The sequence below is a fragment of the Oryctolagus cuniculus genome, chromosome 15, assembly GCF_051225735.1.
Source record: "Oryctolagus cuniculus isolate XC-2025 breed Fujian yellow rabbit chromosome 15, ASM5122573v1, whole genome shotgun sequence".
Classification (NCBI taxonomy): Eukaryota; Metazoa; Chordata; class Mammalia; order Lagomorpha; family Leporidae; genus Oryctolagus; species Oryctolagus cuniculus.
The window spans coordinates 36,862,761-36,877,405 of NC_142881.1; the positions used below are offsets into that span (position 1 = coordinate 36,862,761).

The 14,645-nt window shown below is 43.1% G+C and overlaps 1 protein-coding gene and 1 pseudogene across 24 annotated transcripts in view; one reads left to right on the plus strand and one right to left on the minus strand.

Annotated features, from left to right (window-relative positions):
• The window catches only part of LOC100347176 (protein FRA10AC1), a 103,303-nt gene that overhangs the window by 41,455 nt on the left and 47,203 nt on the right, over window positions 1–14,645 (plus strand). For 12 of the 24 annotated variants that reach the window (XR_011382359.2, XR_011382362.2, XM_070057593.2 and 9 more), the window contains 2 exons: window positions 12,104–12,180; window positions 14,451–14,546. Coding sequence is in view for 20 of the 24 variants with exons in the window: in XM_070057593.2 (XP_069913694.1) it covers window positions 12,104–12,180; window positions 14,451–14,546 (173 nt within the window). In the remaining 4 variants the exon portion in view is untranslated. Of the gene's footprint in view, window positions 1–10,076; window positions 10,474–12,103; window positions 12,181–14,450; window positions 14,547–14,645 lie in introns of those variants that run through there. The other 12 variants (XM_051823946.3, XM_089314742.1, XM_089314739.1 and 9 more) reach the window with 11 other exon arrangements.
• LOC138845480 (large ribosomal subunit protein uL14 pseudogene) lies at window positions 1,908–3,638 on the minus strand (annotated as a pseudogene).

Consider the following 14,645-nt stretch of genomic DNA (forward strand, 5'->3'; position numbering starts at 1 on the left):
TATAGGTATAAACAAGCCACTCATGTAATGAGCCACAGGGTCAGAAGCCAAATATTACCACCATTTGCCTATCTCCAGTCACTTTCCCTCCCTCCATCAGGGAGACCACTATCCTGATCTAGAAGAAGATGGATTACATTTATTCACTTGCTTTTAATAGCCAGACAAAATTATATAAATTTGCCTTGCACAATATACTGATTTTAAGCCTTTTGGGTACTTCAAAAAGTTCGTGGAAAATGGAATTAAAAGACATTTATTTTGATGCAAAAAATTTAGAATTCCCTGTACAGAGTAGGAGGTAGGACGGTTCGGGGGTGGGAGGGCAGGTATGGGGGGAAGAACCGCTATAATCCAAAAGTTGTACTTATAAAATTTATATTTATTAAATAAAAGCTTTCTAAAAATGAAACTTAATGAAGAATGGGATGGGAGAAGGAGTAGGAGGTGGGACGGGAGTGGGGGTGGGAGGGTGAGTATGGGGAGAAGAACTGCTATATTCCAAAAGCTGTACATATGAAATTTATATTTATTAAATAAAAGTTTTCTAAAAATAAAAAAGAAATCCCTGTACAGTGTTTCACATTATGCAATTTCCTTGAAGACCTCTAATTTATGCAATGTGAAATGACTAAATCTAGCAAATTAACATACTCATTACCTCACACAGTCACCATATTTGTCTGTTTCATCTAAGTTCGGTCATGTATGTATTCTTTTGCATATTGTAGTTATATTGTTTGTTGCCAAAAATGCAACACCAGAGACTCAGTGAAGGAGGCTTATTTTGGTTCAGCAGTTCTGGAGGTAGGAGGTCACAGAGCTGCCTGTGGTGATGACCTTGATGGCAGAATCCTGAGGTGGCACAGGGCATCACTTGATGAGAAACAGGGAGTGTTTTTGTGCCATTAATTACAAAATTACATTTATATGGATTTGTTTCCAGACTGTATTCAAAACGCATATTCTTAAATTATTCTATGAAAGAATGCTTGCAATCCAATTCTTTCCTCAAATGGCATTCATTACATACTTATTCTGAACTAAGCATCGTTTTCCTGGCATCATTTCATTTTTAACTGCATCAACCCCTATAATACATGGCGGGGAAGGGAAGAGAGGCGTGGGGATCTACAAAGAAGAGGAACAGGTAAAGACTGGAGAGAGAATGCCTGAAACGAATTATGCAAATGTAATTTTGCATGAAAGAAGTATTTTAGTCTTTTATATGTTTTGTTACCATTCTTGATTCTCATCCCAAGACGATGCCATTTTTAGCTGCCTCCTCCCTTTCCATCAGGGGTACTCGTGTTCTTTCAGCCTCTTCAGCCCTCACTTCCACATCCTTCGTCTTCATACCCAGTGAGCACATCTTCTACCACTTCTTTCTTCATGCGCTCTTCAATCAGATTCTCCCTCCATTCATCCAGGTTCCAATAAGCCTCCTCACTGTCCCTCCTGCCTCCAGCCATTCCTGCCAGGATAATATATTATTCAAACACTACATAGCTTGCCTCCTCATTAAAACAATAGTGAACATTTCTTAAGCCTTACCGCGTGCCAGGTAGCAGGCTACACACCTAAATGTCTCATGGAGCCTCACAGTAGCACTGCCAACTACTTAATGTCATCATCCCCATTTTACAAAAGAAGACTAACCTCAAAGGCAATCAAGTGATGCTCAAGGTCACAGAGCTGGTAAACGGCAGAACCAGGATTCAAATATCAATTTATTTATTCCAGATTTCTATCCACCCAAACCACCATCCTACTCTTTATATTTCACTAGCTGAAGCCCAAACTGCAGCCTCACATTCAAGAATGCTCTAAATTTGTCTCTAATTTTCCTCCCTGATCTTTCTTTAACTACTCCTTCTCTTTTTTCAGGATGGGGTAGGTGCAGATACTTAATATTTTTTTTTTAAATAAATCCACTGGAAAATCATGCCAGTGCTGCCTGCATGGGAGGCAGTGCTAGGTCATGAGTCTGCACACTCCTTGCAACTAGTCCAGTGAGAGCAGAACCGTCCTTCTCATCTTTATTGTTTACTATGACCTTTGCATCATCTTCGTAATAAAGACACATGCCATCTTTTCTCTGATATGACTTTCATTGTTGAATTATTACCGCTGAATGTGCCTTCTTTCTGAGTCTGGTTTGTCTTTCTTAAGTTTGGCCATCACTATGTAACCCATACCAGCAGCAGGAAGGCTCTTTAGCCATCCCTTAAGCCGCTTCACAGAGATGCTATATAGATTCTGGGCTGTTGTGTTGTCAACACAGTTGATCACAGCTCCTACTGAAAGACCCAGGGAACTCTGACATTTTCAACCATTGGACCCACCATATCTTGCTTCAACATCTTGAAAACCAGAAAGGGAATGAAAGCTAACTATTCCTTTTCAAAATTCTACTCCAGCTAAAGCTATCTATTTATATTTCCCTAAACAGTCTATTTCCTTTTTTTTAAAATTTATTTATTTGAAAGGCAGAGTTACAGAGAGGCAGAGGCAGAGGGGGAGAGAGAAAAAGAGAGAGAGAGAGAGAGGTTTTCCATCTGCTGGTTCACTCCCCATTTGGCCGCAACGGCTAGAGCTGTGCTGATCCAAAGCCAGGAGCTTCTTCCTGGTCTCCCACATGGGTGCAGGGATCCAAGGACTTGGGCCATCTTCTACTGATTTCCCAGGCCACAGCAGAGAGCTGGATCAGAAGTAGAACAGCCGGGACTTGAACCGGCACCCATATGGGATGCCAGCACTGCAGGCGGCAGCTTCACCTGCTATGCCACAGAGCCGGCCCCAACAGTCTATTTCTTTAAAAAAAATTTTTTTATTTGAAAGGCAAAGCAAAAGACACACATAAAGAGAAACAGAGAAGATATTTCTCATAAGAAATACAAATGACTAACAAAGACATGAAAAAATGTTCAATATCAGTAGCTTTCAGGGAAATGCAAATCAAAACCACAATGGGGTATCATTTCTCTTCAGTTAGAATGGCTATTATCGGGCCAGCGCCGCGGCTCAGTAGGCTAATCCTCCGCCTTGCGGCGCCGGCACACCGGGTTCTAGTCCCGGTCTGGGCGCCGGATTCTGTCCCGGTTGCCCCTCTTCCAGGCCAGCTCTCTGCTGTGGCCAGGGAGTGCAGTGGAGGATGGCCCAAGTCCTTGGGCCCTGCACCCCATGGGAGACCAGGATAAGTACCTGGTTCCTGCCATCGGATCAGCGCGGTGCGCCGGCCGCGGTGGCCATTGGAGGGTGAACCAACGGCAAAAGGAAGACCTTTCTCTCTGTCTCTCTCTCACTGTCCACTCTGCCTGTCCAAAAAAAAAAAAAAAAAATGGCTATTATCAAAAAGTAAAAAAAAAAAATTAAAAAACTACAAATGCTGATGTGGATGTGGAAAAAAGGAACTTTTATACATTGTTGGTGGAGAGGTAAATGAGTACAGTCACTATGGAGAACAGTATGGAGGTTCTTCAAAAAGCTAAAAATAGGCCTACTGTATGACCCGGAATCTCTCTTCTGGGTATATAGATGAAGGAACAAAACCAGCATGTGAAAGAGGTACCCTCACTCCCACGTTTATTGCAGCACTATTCACAATAGCCAAGATATGGATTCAACTCGGTGTCCATTGGTGGATTAATGGATAAAGAAAGTATGATGTATATAAACAGGGGAATGTTATTCAGTCACAAAAATAATAAGTCCTGACATTTGCAGCAAAATGGATGGAACTGAAAGGCATTGTGTTAAATGAAATAGGCCAGACAAAAAGACAAATACAATATGGGTTTTCCCATAAATAGAAGTTTAAAAAGTCAGTCTGATCTTTCAGTAGTGATTTGTAGAGGCTTGGAAGGGAGGAGGAAGGGGGATAGAGAGGAAGTGGATACCAAAACACAGTCTGAAAGGAGTAACAAGTTCTGTTCCACAGCACAGTAGGGTAGGTCTGTATAATTCACAATAATGGATTATTTTCTGTATAAAGAACAAGTAGAGAGGCACTGGTAAGCTCCAAACACAAAGGGGAGATTAGGAAAGGGAAAGAGGAGTTAATTGGATTGATTGATTTATATTCTGTGTATGTGTTGAGACGTTTCATTAGGCCCATATGAATGTGTAAGTATTGTATATTAATAAAAAAATCTCAAAAAATAAAATTATAAAATATGGAGGGTAATAATACTACTACTTCATTTGTTCAACAAATGTTGTGGCAACTGATGTATACTTGGCAATGGGCTGAGAAACGATTCAGCATTGAAGAAGAGACCTGGTCCTGTCCCTCATCTCAGTGAGACAAACATGGACTACAGCATTAGTATGAGGGTACTTTAAAAAGTTCTTGGAAAGGGGAAGGTATTGTGGCACAATGCATCAAGCCACCTCTTGGGATGTCGACCTCCCATATCATCCCAAATTTCAGGACCTGGGATCAAGTCCTGCCTCAGCTTCAGATCCAGCTTTCTGCTTATGTGCGTCCTGGGAGGCAGCAGATCATGACTCAAGTACTTGGGTCTCTGCCACTCATGAAGGAGATCTGAATGGAGTTGCTGGATCCTGGCTCTGACCTAACCAGCCTGGCTGCAGTGGGCATCTGGGGTGAACCAGTAGATGGAAGATCTCTCTGTCTCTCACTCCCTCTCTGTTGCTCTGCCTTTCAGCCAAATAAAAACAAACTTTGTTTTTTTTTTTTTAAAGAGAAAAATACTATTACTATTTAAAAATAGTTCTTAGGACAGGTCTTCAAAGAAGGAGGTACCTTTCTCTGAAGGGAGGAGAGAACCTCCACTTTGACTATGACCTTGTCTAAACAAGATAAGAGTCAGAGAACTCAAGGGGCTTCCATAGCCTTGGAAACTCATGACTGGAGCATGGGGAGATTACTGAGGCCATAAACAGGAGTGTCAATTTGTAAAGTCAACAACAGGAGTCACTGTGCACTTACTCCTCATGTAGGATCTCTGTCCTTAGAGTGCTGTACATTGAGACTTAATGCTATAACGAGTACTCAAACAGTATATTTCACTTTGTGTTTCTATGGAGGTGCAAACTGTTGAAAGCTTTACTTAATGTATACTAAACTGATCTTCTGAAAAAAAAAAAAAAGAAGAAGAAATTATCAATTCCCAACTTGACTCTCACTGGGATTAAACATGACAATAGGTCTGATCTGATTTCATCATCATTTAAAAAATCATCTATTATTTTTCACTTTATGTTTCTGTGTCGGAGCAAACTATTGAAATCTTTACTTAATGTATGCTAAACTGATATTCTGTAGATAAAGAGAATCAAAAATGAATCTTGATGTGAATGGAAGGGGAGAGGGAGTGGGAGAGGGGAGGGTTGCGGGTGGGAGGGACGTTATGGGGGGGAAGCCATTGTAATCCATAAGCTGTACTTTGGAAATTTATATTCATTAAATAAAAGTTAAAAAAAATAGTTCTTAGGAAATGGCATTAAAAGACAAATTTATTTTGGTGCAAAAATTTTGAAATCCATGCAGTTTTTTCATAATATGCAATTTCCATGAACTTTTTGAAGTCCCTTAAAAGAAGTGTGTCTTTTAACTCCAGTTTTGCATGGAAATTTTTAAGTGAACTTTTTTTTACAAATTTTAAAAAATTTTTCCCAGAATCCTTTTATTTAAAGTATTACAAACTTCATGCATTTCGTAAATACAACTTTAGGAACATAGTGATTCTTCCCACCATACATGACCTCCCACCCGCACTCCCACCCTCCTTCCTCCTCCCTCTCCTATTCCCATTCTTATTTTTTACTAAGATCTGTTTTCAATTAACTTTATATAGATAAGATTAACTCTATACTAAGTAAAGAGTTCAACAAATAGTATGAAAAAACTGTTTTCAACAGTTGAGACAGGGCTGTTCAAAGTCATTGCATCTCAAAGTGTCAATTTCACTTCTCTAGATTACCTTTTGGGTGCTCTGTTACTTACCACAGATCAGGGAGAACATATGGTATTTGTCCTTTTAGGACTTGCTTATTTCAATAAGTATGATGTTTTCTAGTTTTACCCATTTTATTGCAAATGACAGGATTTCATTTTTTACCACTGTGTAGTATTTCATGGTGTGTATGTCCCGTAATTTCTTTATCCAATGTCCAGTTGATGGACATTTGGGTTGATTCCATATCTTAGCTATTGTGAATTGAGCTGCAATGAACATGGAGTACAGATAACTCTTTCATATGCTGATTTCATTTCCCTTGGCTAAATTCCCAGGAGTGGGATGGCTGGGTCATATTGTAGGTCTATATTCAGATTTCTAAGATATCCAGACCGTCTTCCACAGTGCTGTACCAGTTTTTAAAAATATTTATTTTATTTTTATTTATCTGAAATTTAGAGCAACAGAATGTCAGTGTTGGGCCAGGCCAAAGCCAGGAGACTGGACTCCATCCAGGTCATTCATATGAGTGGAAGAGACTCAAGTGTTTGAGCCATCATCTACTGGGATGACCCTCACCCTGGGAAAACCACCCTCCTGACTTCCAGGATGCACAGTATCAGGAAGCTGGATCTGAAGCAGAGTAGCCAGGACTCGACTCCAATATAGAATGCTGGCATCCCAAGCAGCAGCTTAACCTGCTGTACCATAATGCCTGCTCCTTAATGAACTTTTTTTTAAAATTTATTTATTTATTAGAAAGTCAGAATTACACAGAGAGAGGAGAGGCAGCGAGAGAGAGAGAGAGAGAGGTCTTCCATCTGCTGGTTCACTCCCCAATTGGCTGCAACGGCTAGAGCTGGGCCGATCCAAAGCCAGGAGCCAGGAGCTTCTTCTGGGTCTCCCACGTGGGTGCAGAGGCCCAAGAACTTGGGCCATCTTCTACTGCTTTCCCAGACCATAGCAGAGAGCTGGATCAGAACTGGAGCAGCTGGGTCTCGAACTGGTGCCCATTTGGGATGCTGGCCCTTCAGGCCAGGGCATTAACCTGCTGCACCACAGCGCCGGCTCCTGAACTTTTTTTTTTTTTTTTTTGATTTTGATTTATTTATTTGACGGGTAGAATTACAGACAGCGAGAAAGAGAGACAGAGAGAAAGGTCTTCCTTCTGCTGGTTCACTCCCCAAATGACTGCAACGGATGGAGCTGCGCCGATCTGAAGCCAGGAGCTTCCTCCTGGTCTCCCATGCGAGTGCAGGGGCCCAAGCACCTGGGCCATCCTCCACTGCTTTCCCAGGCCATAGCAGAGAGCTGGACTGGAAGAGGAGCAGCCGGGACTAGAACCAGCGCCGATATGGGATGCCGGCACCGCAGGCAGAGGATTAACCTAGTGCACCACTGCGCTGCCCGCCCCCCCCCCCCCCGAACTTTTTGAAGTAGCCTAGCGTGTGTGTGTATCTGTGTGTGTATATATGTGTGTATTTATATGTTTAAGAGGCCAAATAACACAAATGTAACATGTTCATAGTGCAGGTAATTCCACATAGTCTATAGCAAAGGTTGATCATGAAACACTTCACTTACGCTGAGGGTTTGAGGGATAAGAAGGGATCCGGGCAAAGAGAGAGGGGGAAAAGCATTCCAGGCGGAGGGAATGGTAACTTTGAAGAGGTAAGCATGTTCAATCAGCCCAACCTGACTGATGTCTCACCAAGTGTTGTGAGATTGAGATAGACTGTTCTCATTATCTGTTAGTGCATAACAACATTTAGTGGCTTGAAACAGTAACATTTATTTTGTCTATGAACCTGCAGTCTGGGTGGGACTCTGCAGTCAGCTTATCTCTGCTCCACTACATCAACTGGGAGAGACAGAAAGAGCCAGGCAGAAGCTTTATTACCTTCTGCCACTCCGTCTCAGAAGTCTTTTTGCATTAATTCTGTAGTTAACTGGCATGCCCAGGATCAGATGTCAGCTTACCATGGAGGGGTGTAGTAGCAGAAAATCCCTAGAGCATGCTTAGTGGGATACATGGGTGTGACCATTTGTGGACAACACAGTCTGTTCAAAGATACAGCAGAATGCACATTTATAGTTTATATCAGAAATACTACTTGGCATTGTCACCACCATCATCACTCAATTTCCCTCATAGCCACTACATGCCCACCACAGTATTTTGTTGCTTAATTCGAGTCAGACACATTGGTGTATATTTAAATTTTTGTATTAATTGAAATAGTACATTTTACAGGTTGGAAACCACAGGTTCATGTCATTTACTACATATTTGGCATATGACAGAATATATTATTGTTATTATTCTATTTATTCTTTCTTACTAGTGAACCTAGAGAAGGGGTATCTTTTACATATCTGTTATTCCAGTGAGTAGGATAGTGCCCTACCTAGAATAGACACTCAATATTTGTATCTTTTATTGTCATTGAGATTATAATTGCCTACTTGAGATTTCCTGATCAAGTAGGTTTTCTATCTTATATTAATTGTTTTTAGTTCAATCATGTTATCTATCCCTAACATATTTTCTATTTACTCCCTTTCAGTAACTGCCACCTCAAAGTGGGAAATGGAAATCTGCCTGAATGGGCTGATAGCAATAGACTCAAAATCCTTAGAAATATTGCCACCAGAAGCTCCCTCCCACACAATCCACAGGAGGTGGGGGTTGGTGGGGAAGGTAGGGAGAGTGAAAGAAAGGAGAGGAGTGGAGGAGAGGGGAGGGGAGGGGAGAGGAAAGAGAAGGAAATATGTAGAAAGAAGAGTACCACCAGTTCTAGACCATTACCAAGTTTCTGGCTTTAAGTTTTGTGCCTCTGTTCCCCCTGTGTAAAATGGGGCTAGTAACACAACAGCACAAGGTTGTTGGAAGAGTAAAATGAAGCAATGGACAAGAAGATACCAGGAATAGTAGAAAAACACAATGTCAGATATTTATAGTAAATTGGATAAAGGCACAGACGTGTTTGGCTTTATTATTAATGAATAAAGGAACAAAATACCTATTTTAGATACTTACCCAAACAGGAACTATTTGACAAAGAAATTCATTATAGTGTGGTGTTGAGCTATGTCTCCATTGCTTTAAAATTTTCGAGTAAACAATTGTATTGAGGTATAATCCAACTGCATTATGAAATAATTGAATTTACAGTAATTTAACTTACCTTACAGCTTTTCAAGATCACATTCACTGTATTGGGCAAAACAGCATGTATCTATACTTTATCATCTGGGATAGAAGCAGCCTTGAACTGATAAGGATATTGTTATCTACTGCTTAAGGCAAAAGATAGAAAATGAGTATGCCTTAAGTGTCAGGGTTTTCTCTAAAATGGGCTTGATGAAAAAGCCAGAGGCATGCCAGTTCAAGTCAACAAATACTTAATTAGCTCATGTGGCTTCCAAGGCGCGGTGTTGGGGGTGTTGGGTACGGAGGAGGCAGCAAAGATGAATAGATGCTGATGCCGGAGGGAGACACGACCTGAGCCCAGAACACAGAGCGGGTGTCACGATGCAGGAAAGGCAAAGCCCAGGTGGAGCTTAAAATAATTCAACTCTTTCTGCCTGAATTGTGCCCCCCCACCCTGATTCTATTTTGGGTCCCTTTTCAACCGTGCCAAGGTCGCTGCTGGCAGAGAACCCGCGACCCTTTGAAATCTCTCCGCCCTGTTCTTCCCTTCCTCACCATTTCCAAAAGCGCCTCTGCCACCAGCACTGTATTTGGAACGATGTCTCTTGTGTGGGTGGCGAAACGATGGAGAGCTATTTTTGTTCTAATTATGAGAACTGTTTTACCGGGAGGGAGGGCGGTCTGATCTCAGTTGAGATGCTTGGCAGGGATGCTTCTAGGAGGCGTTACTAAGGTTACTAGAGAGAGGGAGGCAGGGGACAGGCACGCTTTTCCCTAAGACATAATGTTTTCAAATGAGGGGCGTGAGCTGAGATGCGGGTAGCTCCACACGGTACTACACGTCGGATTCTTTAGAGGGGAAAGCAATGGGGCGCAGGAAAAAGCTGGGGACTGCAATGTAGCTAAAGCACCAAGCCGCTGCTTCCCCTTCCGGGCCTTTTCTTTCACCGCGCCCTTGTTTCCTTGAGCTGTTCTGGCTGTAGCACCAGGTCGGGCGCGCGCCCGAGGACGGTGCTATTTGGGTGTGACACGCGTCCGAGTCGAAGCGGAAGTGGGGTCCAGTCGGGACCCGTAGGGAGAGCTGCGCAGTGAGCGGCGCCGGCGGTGGTGGCTGCTGTGCCCAGGGCTGGCTGGCCCCTGTAACGGCTCGCTCAGGCCTTGAGTCGTCGCTGCAGCTGCCGGCAAAGGAGGAAACGACTCACGGGCGGAAAGGAAGGGGTGTGTGAGGAGGCCCGTGGGTGGACTTGGCGTCGGGAAGAAGGACGGCGATACTTGTGCCTTACTTGTTACTAGTTGATTGTAATTTTTGTTTGTTGAGGACAGATTTGGGGGACACTGACGTCTCCGTTGTCGCGGTTCTCACGGCTCTTGTCAGTTGTTGATTCGTAGCTCGAAGTGAGTGAGAGGTTTTCAGTAAAGCTTTGCGTATGGGATGGGTGAAGCCGTCCGAGGAAAAAGAATCGGAAGAGTGGAGGCAGGGGTAGGAAAGTGGTGTCGAGGGGTTAGGGAAGAAGATGGTGATGGTGGCGACAAGAGCTGGCATTTGCAGGGTTTTCTGCACCAGGCGCGGTTCTAAAACCCATTAAACGGGGTCCACTTATGTAATCCCCAGTCACATGATGGCGGTACTCCTCCTAGCCTTGCTTTTAAAATTGGGCAACTGAGGCAGGGACAGGGGAAGGAATGTGCCCAAAGACAGGCAGATGAGCAGGGCAGAGCCGGGCCTTGAATCCTGGTGGGCTTCAGGACACGGTGGTCGTCGCCCATCAAGATGTGAAGGAAAGGAGCCCGTAGCAAAAGGAGTGAGGCTAGCGAGGCTTGGACAGGCGTCGGAGAAGAGCTGGGAAGGGCGTGACGTCCAGGTGCGAAAGGCGAGGCCAGATGGAAGCGAGGACGGGAGTGGAGCTGAGACCTAACCTAGCTTTCCAACCCTAGGCGGGGTCTTCGTATCTGTAGGATTTGGAGGAAGAGGGAGGAAAGGCGGACACCCACACAGCACGGTTGCCAGTGGAATTAGAGGCAGAGCACAGGCTCGGGATGTAAAGACTGTTCGGCGTGCCCACCTTTAACAGAGTCTGTAGAGGAAGTGGCTCACTCAACATAGACAGCGAGGACTGTCTAGGCCTAAAGCCCTGAACTTCAGGGAGACAGTTCTTCCTTACTTGCTGTACTTGCTGCTGTATTAAAACTTTTACAGTTTGATAGATTGGCCTGGACTGGTTCCTTCCAGTCAATCATCCATCTAGTTCCTCCATAACTTGTGTCCCAGGTTCAGTGTAATGATAGCACCTGGAGCTTCTTCCGGTGCAGTTGAGCGACCTCTTAGTCTCTCCATGTTTCTAAATTTCACTTAAAAAATGAAGTAAGATAAAGCTAACTAAGCGAAAGGATCAGATAGCTTGCCTTGAAGAAACTTAAAAGAAAATGGAGATCTCTAAACATGTGGAAAAGGAAAACAGAAAAATTGTATGAGTTGTTAGTGTACTGTTCATAAAAGCTGTAATTCCAATGGAGTATAGCTAAGCGTAGTCCAGAGAAGCAGTTTGGAATAGTTAAAATTATGGGCTAAAGATACAAATAGGTCAGTTTAGCCGCTTATTGCTTTGTAAGGCTGACTTGACTTTGCCCTTGACTTCATCATCCCTAAAATGGAAGTAATAGTTCCTAACTTGAAGAATTAGAAGCGTTCTCTGTAGAAGTACTTAGCACAGTGCCAGGACCACAGTTGCTGATAAATACACATAACTCACTACTCTGGGTCGGAAGTGCAGCATCGCTGAACCTTGTATGCAGTCGCTTTATACCATCAGCTTGGTTTTCATCGAAGAGGCCACAGAGTAGCCTTCCTTGTTCACTTGATAATTAGAAGTGAAAAATGTTGGTGCATTTTCTGAAGTGATCCTGAACACTGATTTGCCCACCATGGTCCCATAAAACTTTGCTTAAGATAGCTTATTTTTGAACTGTTCTGTTTCCTGAGGAATTAGCAACTTTGGCCCTAACTAGCTGACTTTCTACTTTACAGATGCACGGTCATGGAGGCTATGACTCTGATTTTAGTGATGATGAACACTGTGGAGAATCTAGCAAAAGGAAAAAAAGGTAAGCTCTTTTCTGTTGATCTGTGTTCCACATCCTTTTTAGATGGAAATGAGGTATAAATCAATAAAGCTGAAAATCTTTGGGTTGTGTTTGCATGTGAGGACACCTGTAGTGAATGTATTTTTATTGATTAAGCTGTTATAAAATTGATTCAAAATTGGAGAAAAGCTGTGGGAAAAATCAGAAAGTTATATCTATGCTTTGCAGGGGTTTATTGAAAGGGAAGGGGGAAATGGAAAGCAATGGAAGGTTTCATATATCTCAGTTGATTGCATTTTTCATTCAGCTATCAAGGAGTGTTTGCCTTTTTTTTTTTTTTTTTTAATTTTTGACAGGCAGAGTGGACAGTGAGAGAGAGAGAGACAGAGCGAACGGTCTTCCTTTTTGCCGTTGGTTCACCCTCCAACGGCCGCTGCGGCTGGTGCGCTGCGGCCGGCGCATCGCGCTGATCCGAAGCCAGGAGCCAGGTGCTTTTCCTGGTCTCCCATACAGGTGCAGGGCCCAAGGACTTGGGCCATCCTCCACTGCACTCCCTGGCCACAGCAGAGAGCTGGCCTGGAAGAGGGGCAACCGGGATAGAATCCGGCGCCCCGACCGGGACTAGAACCCTGTGTGCCAGCGCCGCAAGGCAGAGGATTAGCCTATTGAGCCACGGCACCGGCGGATTGTTTGCTTATAAAATGTCATAGCTCCAAAGGGGCTTGGTTGCTGTTCTCTTCCAAGTGAGGTTAGTGTGGAGGAGGAAATGGTAATGCAGCACAGGTGTTCGTGGTTATGTGCTGAGCACAGTGATGGTCAAGGGAAGGAGCTCAGGGAAGTTGTGTTGAATTGGAAAGGACAAGACCTATCAGTGCCGTAAAGCCTGGGCACTAAAAGGGGCTGCACCTGGGCAGAGTTGTGTGTTTGTGTTCTCAGCTTTCAGTGCTTAAAAAATTCAGTGTTAGCCATTAACTCTGGAGTGGTGGATTCAGGATAACCACTTTTTAGAGAAGTCAGTTTGTTTACACTGAGAGCAGTATTTTATGCATACTAACTGGGACTGAACATTTTGTAGGATACTTAGTCTTTGTGGATAACCAAAAGAACAGTAATAATTGTAATAAATTGTGTTTTATAGCACTTTACATTTCCTAGGTTTTTGTTGAAAAATATTACTTTGTAAGAATCGAATCTGAGGGGGTGCTGGTGGGGCATAGTGTGTAGAGCCACTGCCTGAACCCATATAGGCGCCGGTTCAGATCTTGGCTGCTCCACTTCTGATCTACCTCCCTCCAAATGACCCAGGAAAAACAGTGGAAGATGGCCCAAGTGTTGGGTCCCTGCCTCCCACATGAGAGACTTGGAAGAAGTTCCTGGTTTGAGGCCTGGCTGGCACTGGCCCATTGCAGCCATCTGGGGAGTGAACCGGCACATGCAAGATACCTCCCTGTCTCTTCCTCTCTCTGTAGCTCTGAATTTCATATAAGTAAATATGTCTTCAAAAAAAAAAAAAAAAACAGAATTCGAGCAGATCTAGTTGGATGCTTTGCTCTCGGGTTATGTTTACATATATAACTAGGAATGATCATCCTGTATAAATGGCCTTTATTTTTCCATATTATTAATGACCAGAAGTTTTTTAGAGCTGCTTTACAAACATTAAAGTTGGCACAAAGAGATTAGGTGACGTAGTCTTACTAAGATTAAGGTAGGGGCCAGCTCCGTGGCTCACTTGGTTAATCCTCCGCCTGCGGTGCCGGCATCCATATGGGTGCCGGGTTCTAGTCCCAGTTGATCCTCTTCCAGTCCAGCTCTCTGTTATGGCCCAGGAGAGCAGTGGAGGATGGCCCAAGTGCTTGGGCCCTGCACCCGCATTGGAGACCAGGAGGAAGCACCTGGCTCCTGGCTTTGAATTGGCACAGCGCCAGCTGCAGTGGCCATTTGGGAGGTGAACCAATGGCAAAGGAAGACCTTTCTCTCTGTCTCTCTCTCACTGTCTAACTCTGTCAAATAAAAAAAAAGATTAAGGTAGTAAATGGCAGTTAAGACTTGAACTAGGAATGGAGGTGATGTGATTTTGTTAGTTTCATCTCCATTTTATAATTATTGAATGAACCTAGGGTATTAATTAAGCTGCTTAAGGAGATAAAAAATGTTGCCTTAAAGATTAAAGATCAGTGGGTCTTTTTAAAGGTAAGACTTGAATTCTCCATTATAAAATTTTAAAGAATTAGGAAGCGACCTCTGAGAAAAATTAACTTTTTAAATGAGATTTCTTTTGAATCTACCAGGATTGTTGAAGATGATTTACTACTTAAAAAGCCATTTCAGAAAGAAAAACATGGAAAAGTGGCCCATAAGCAAGTTGCAGCAGAATTGCTGGATAGGTATAGTATTTTAATATAAATAATATTCTTTGGTTTAAGATGTTTTATAAACTCAGGGGCTAGGGGATTTGATTGTATTAAATAGAATACAGACATTTG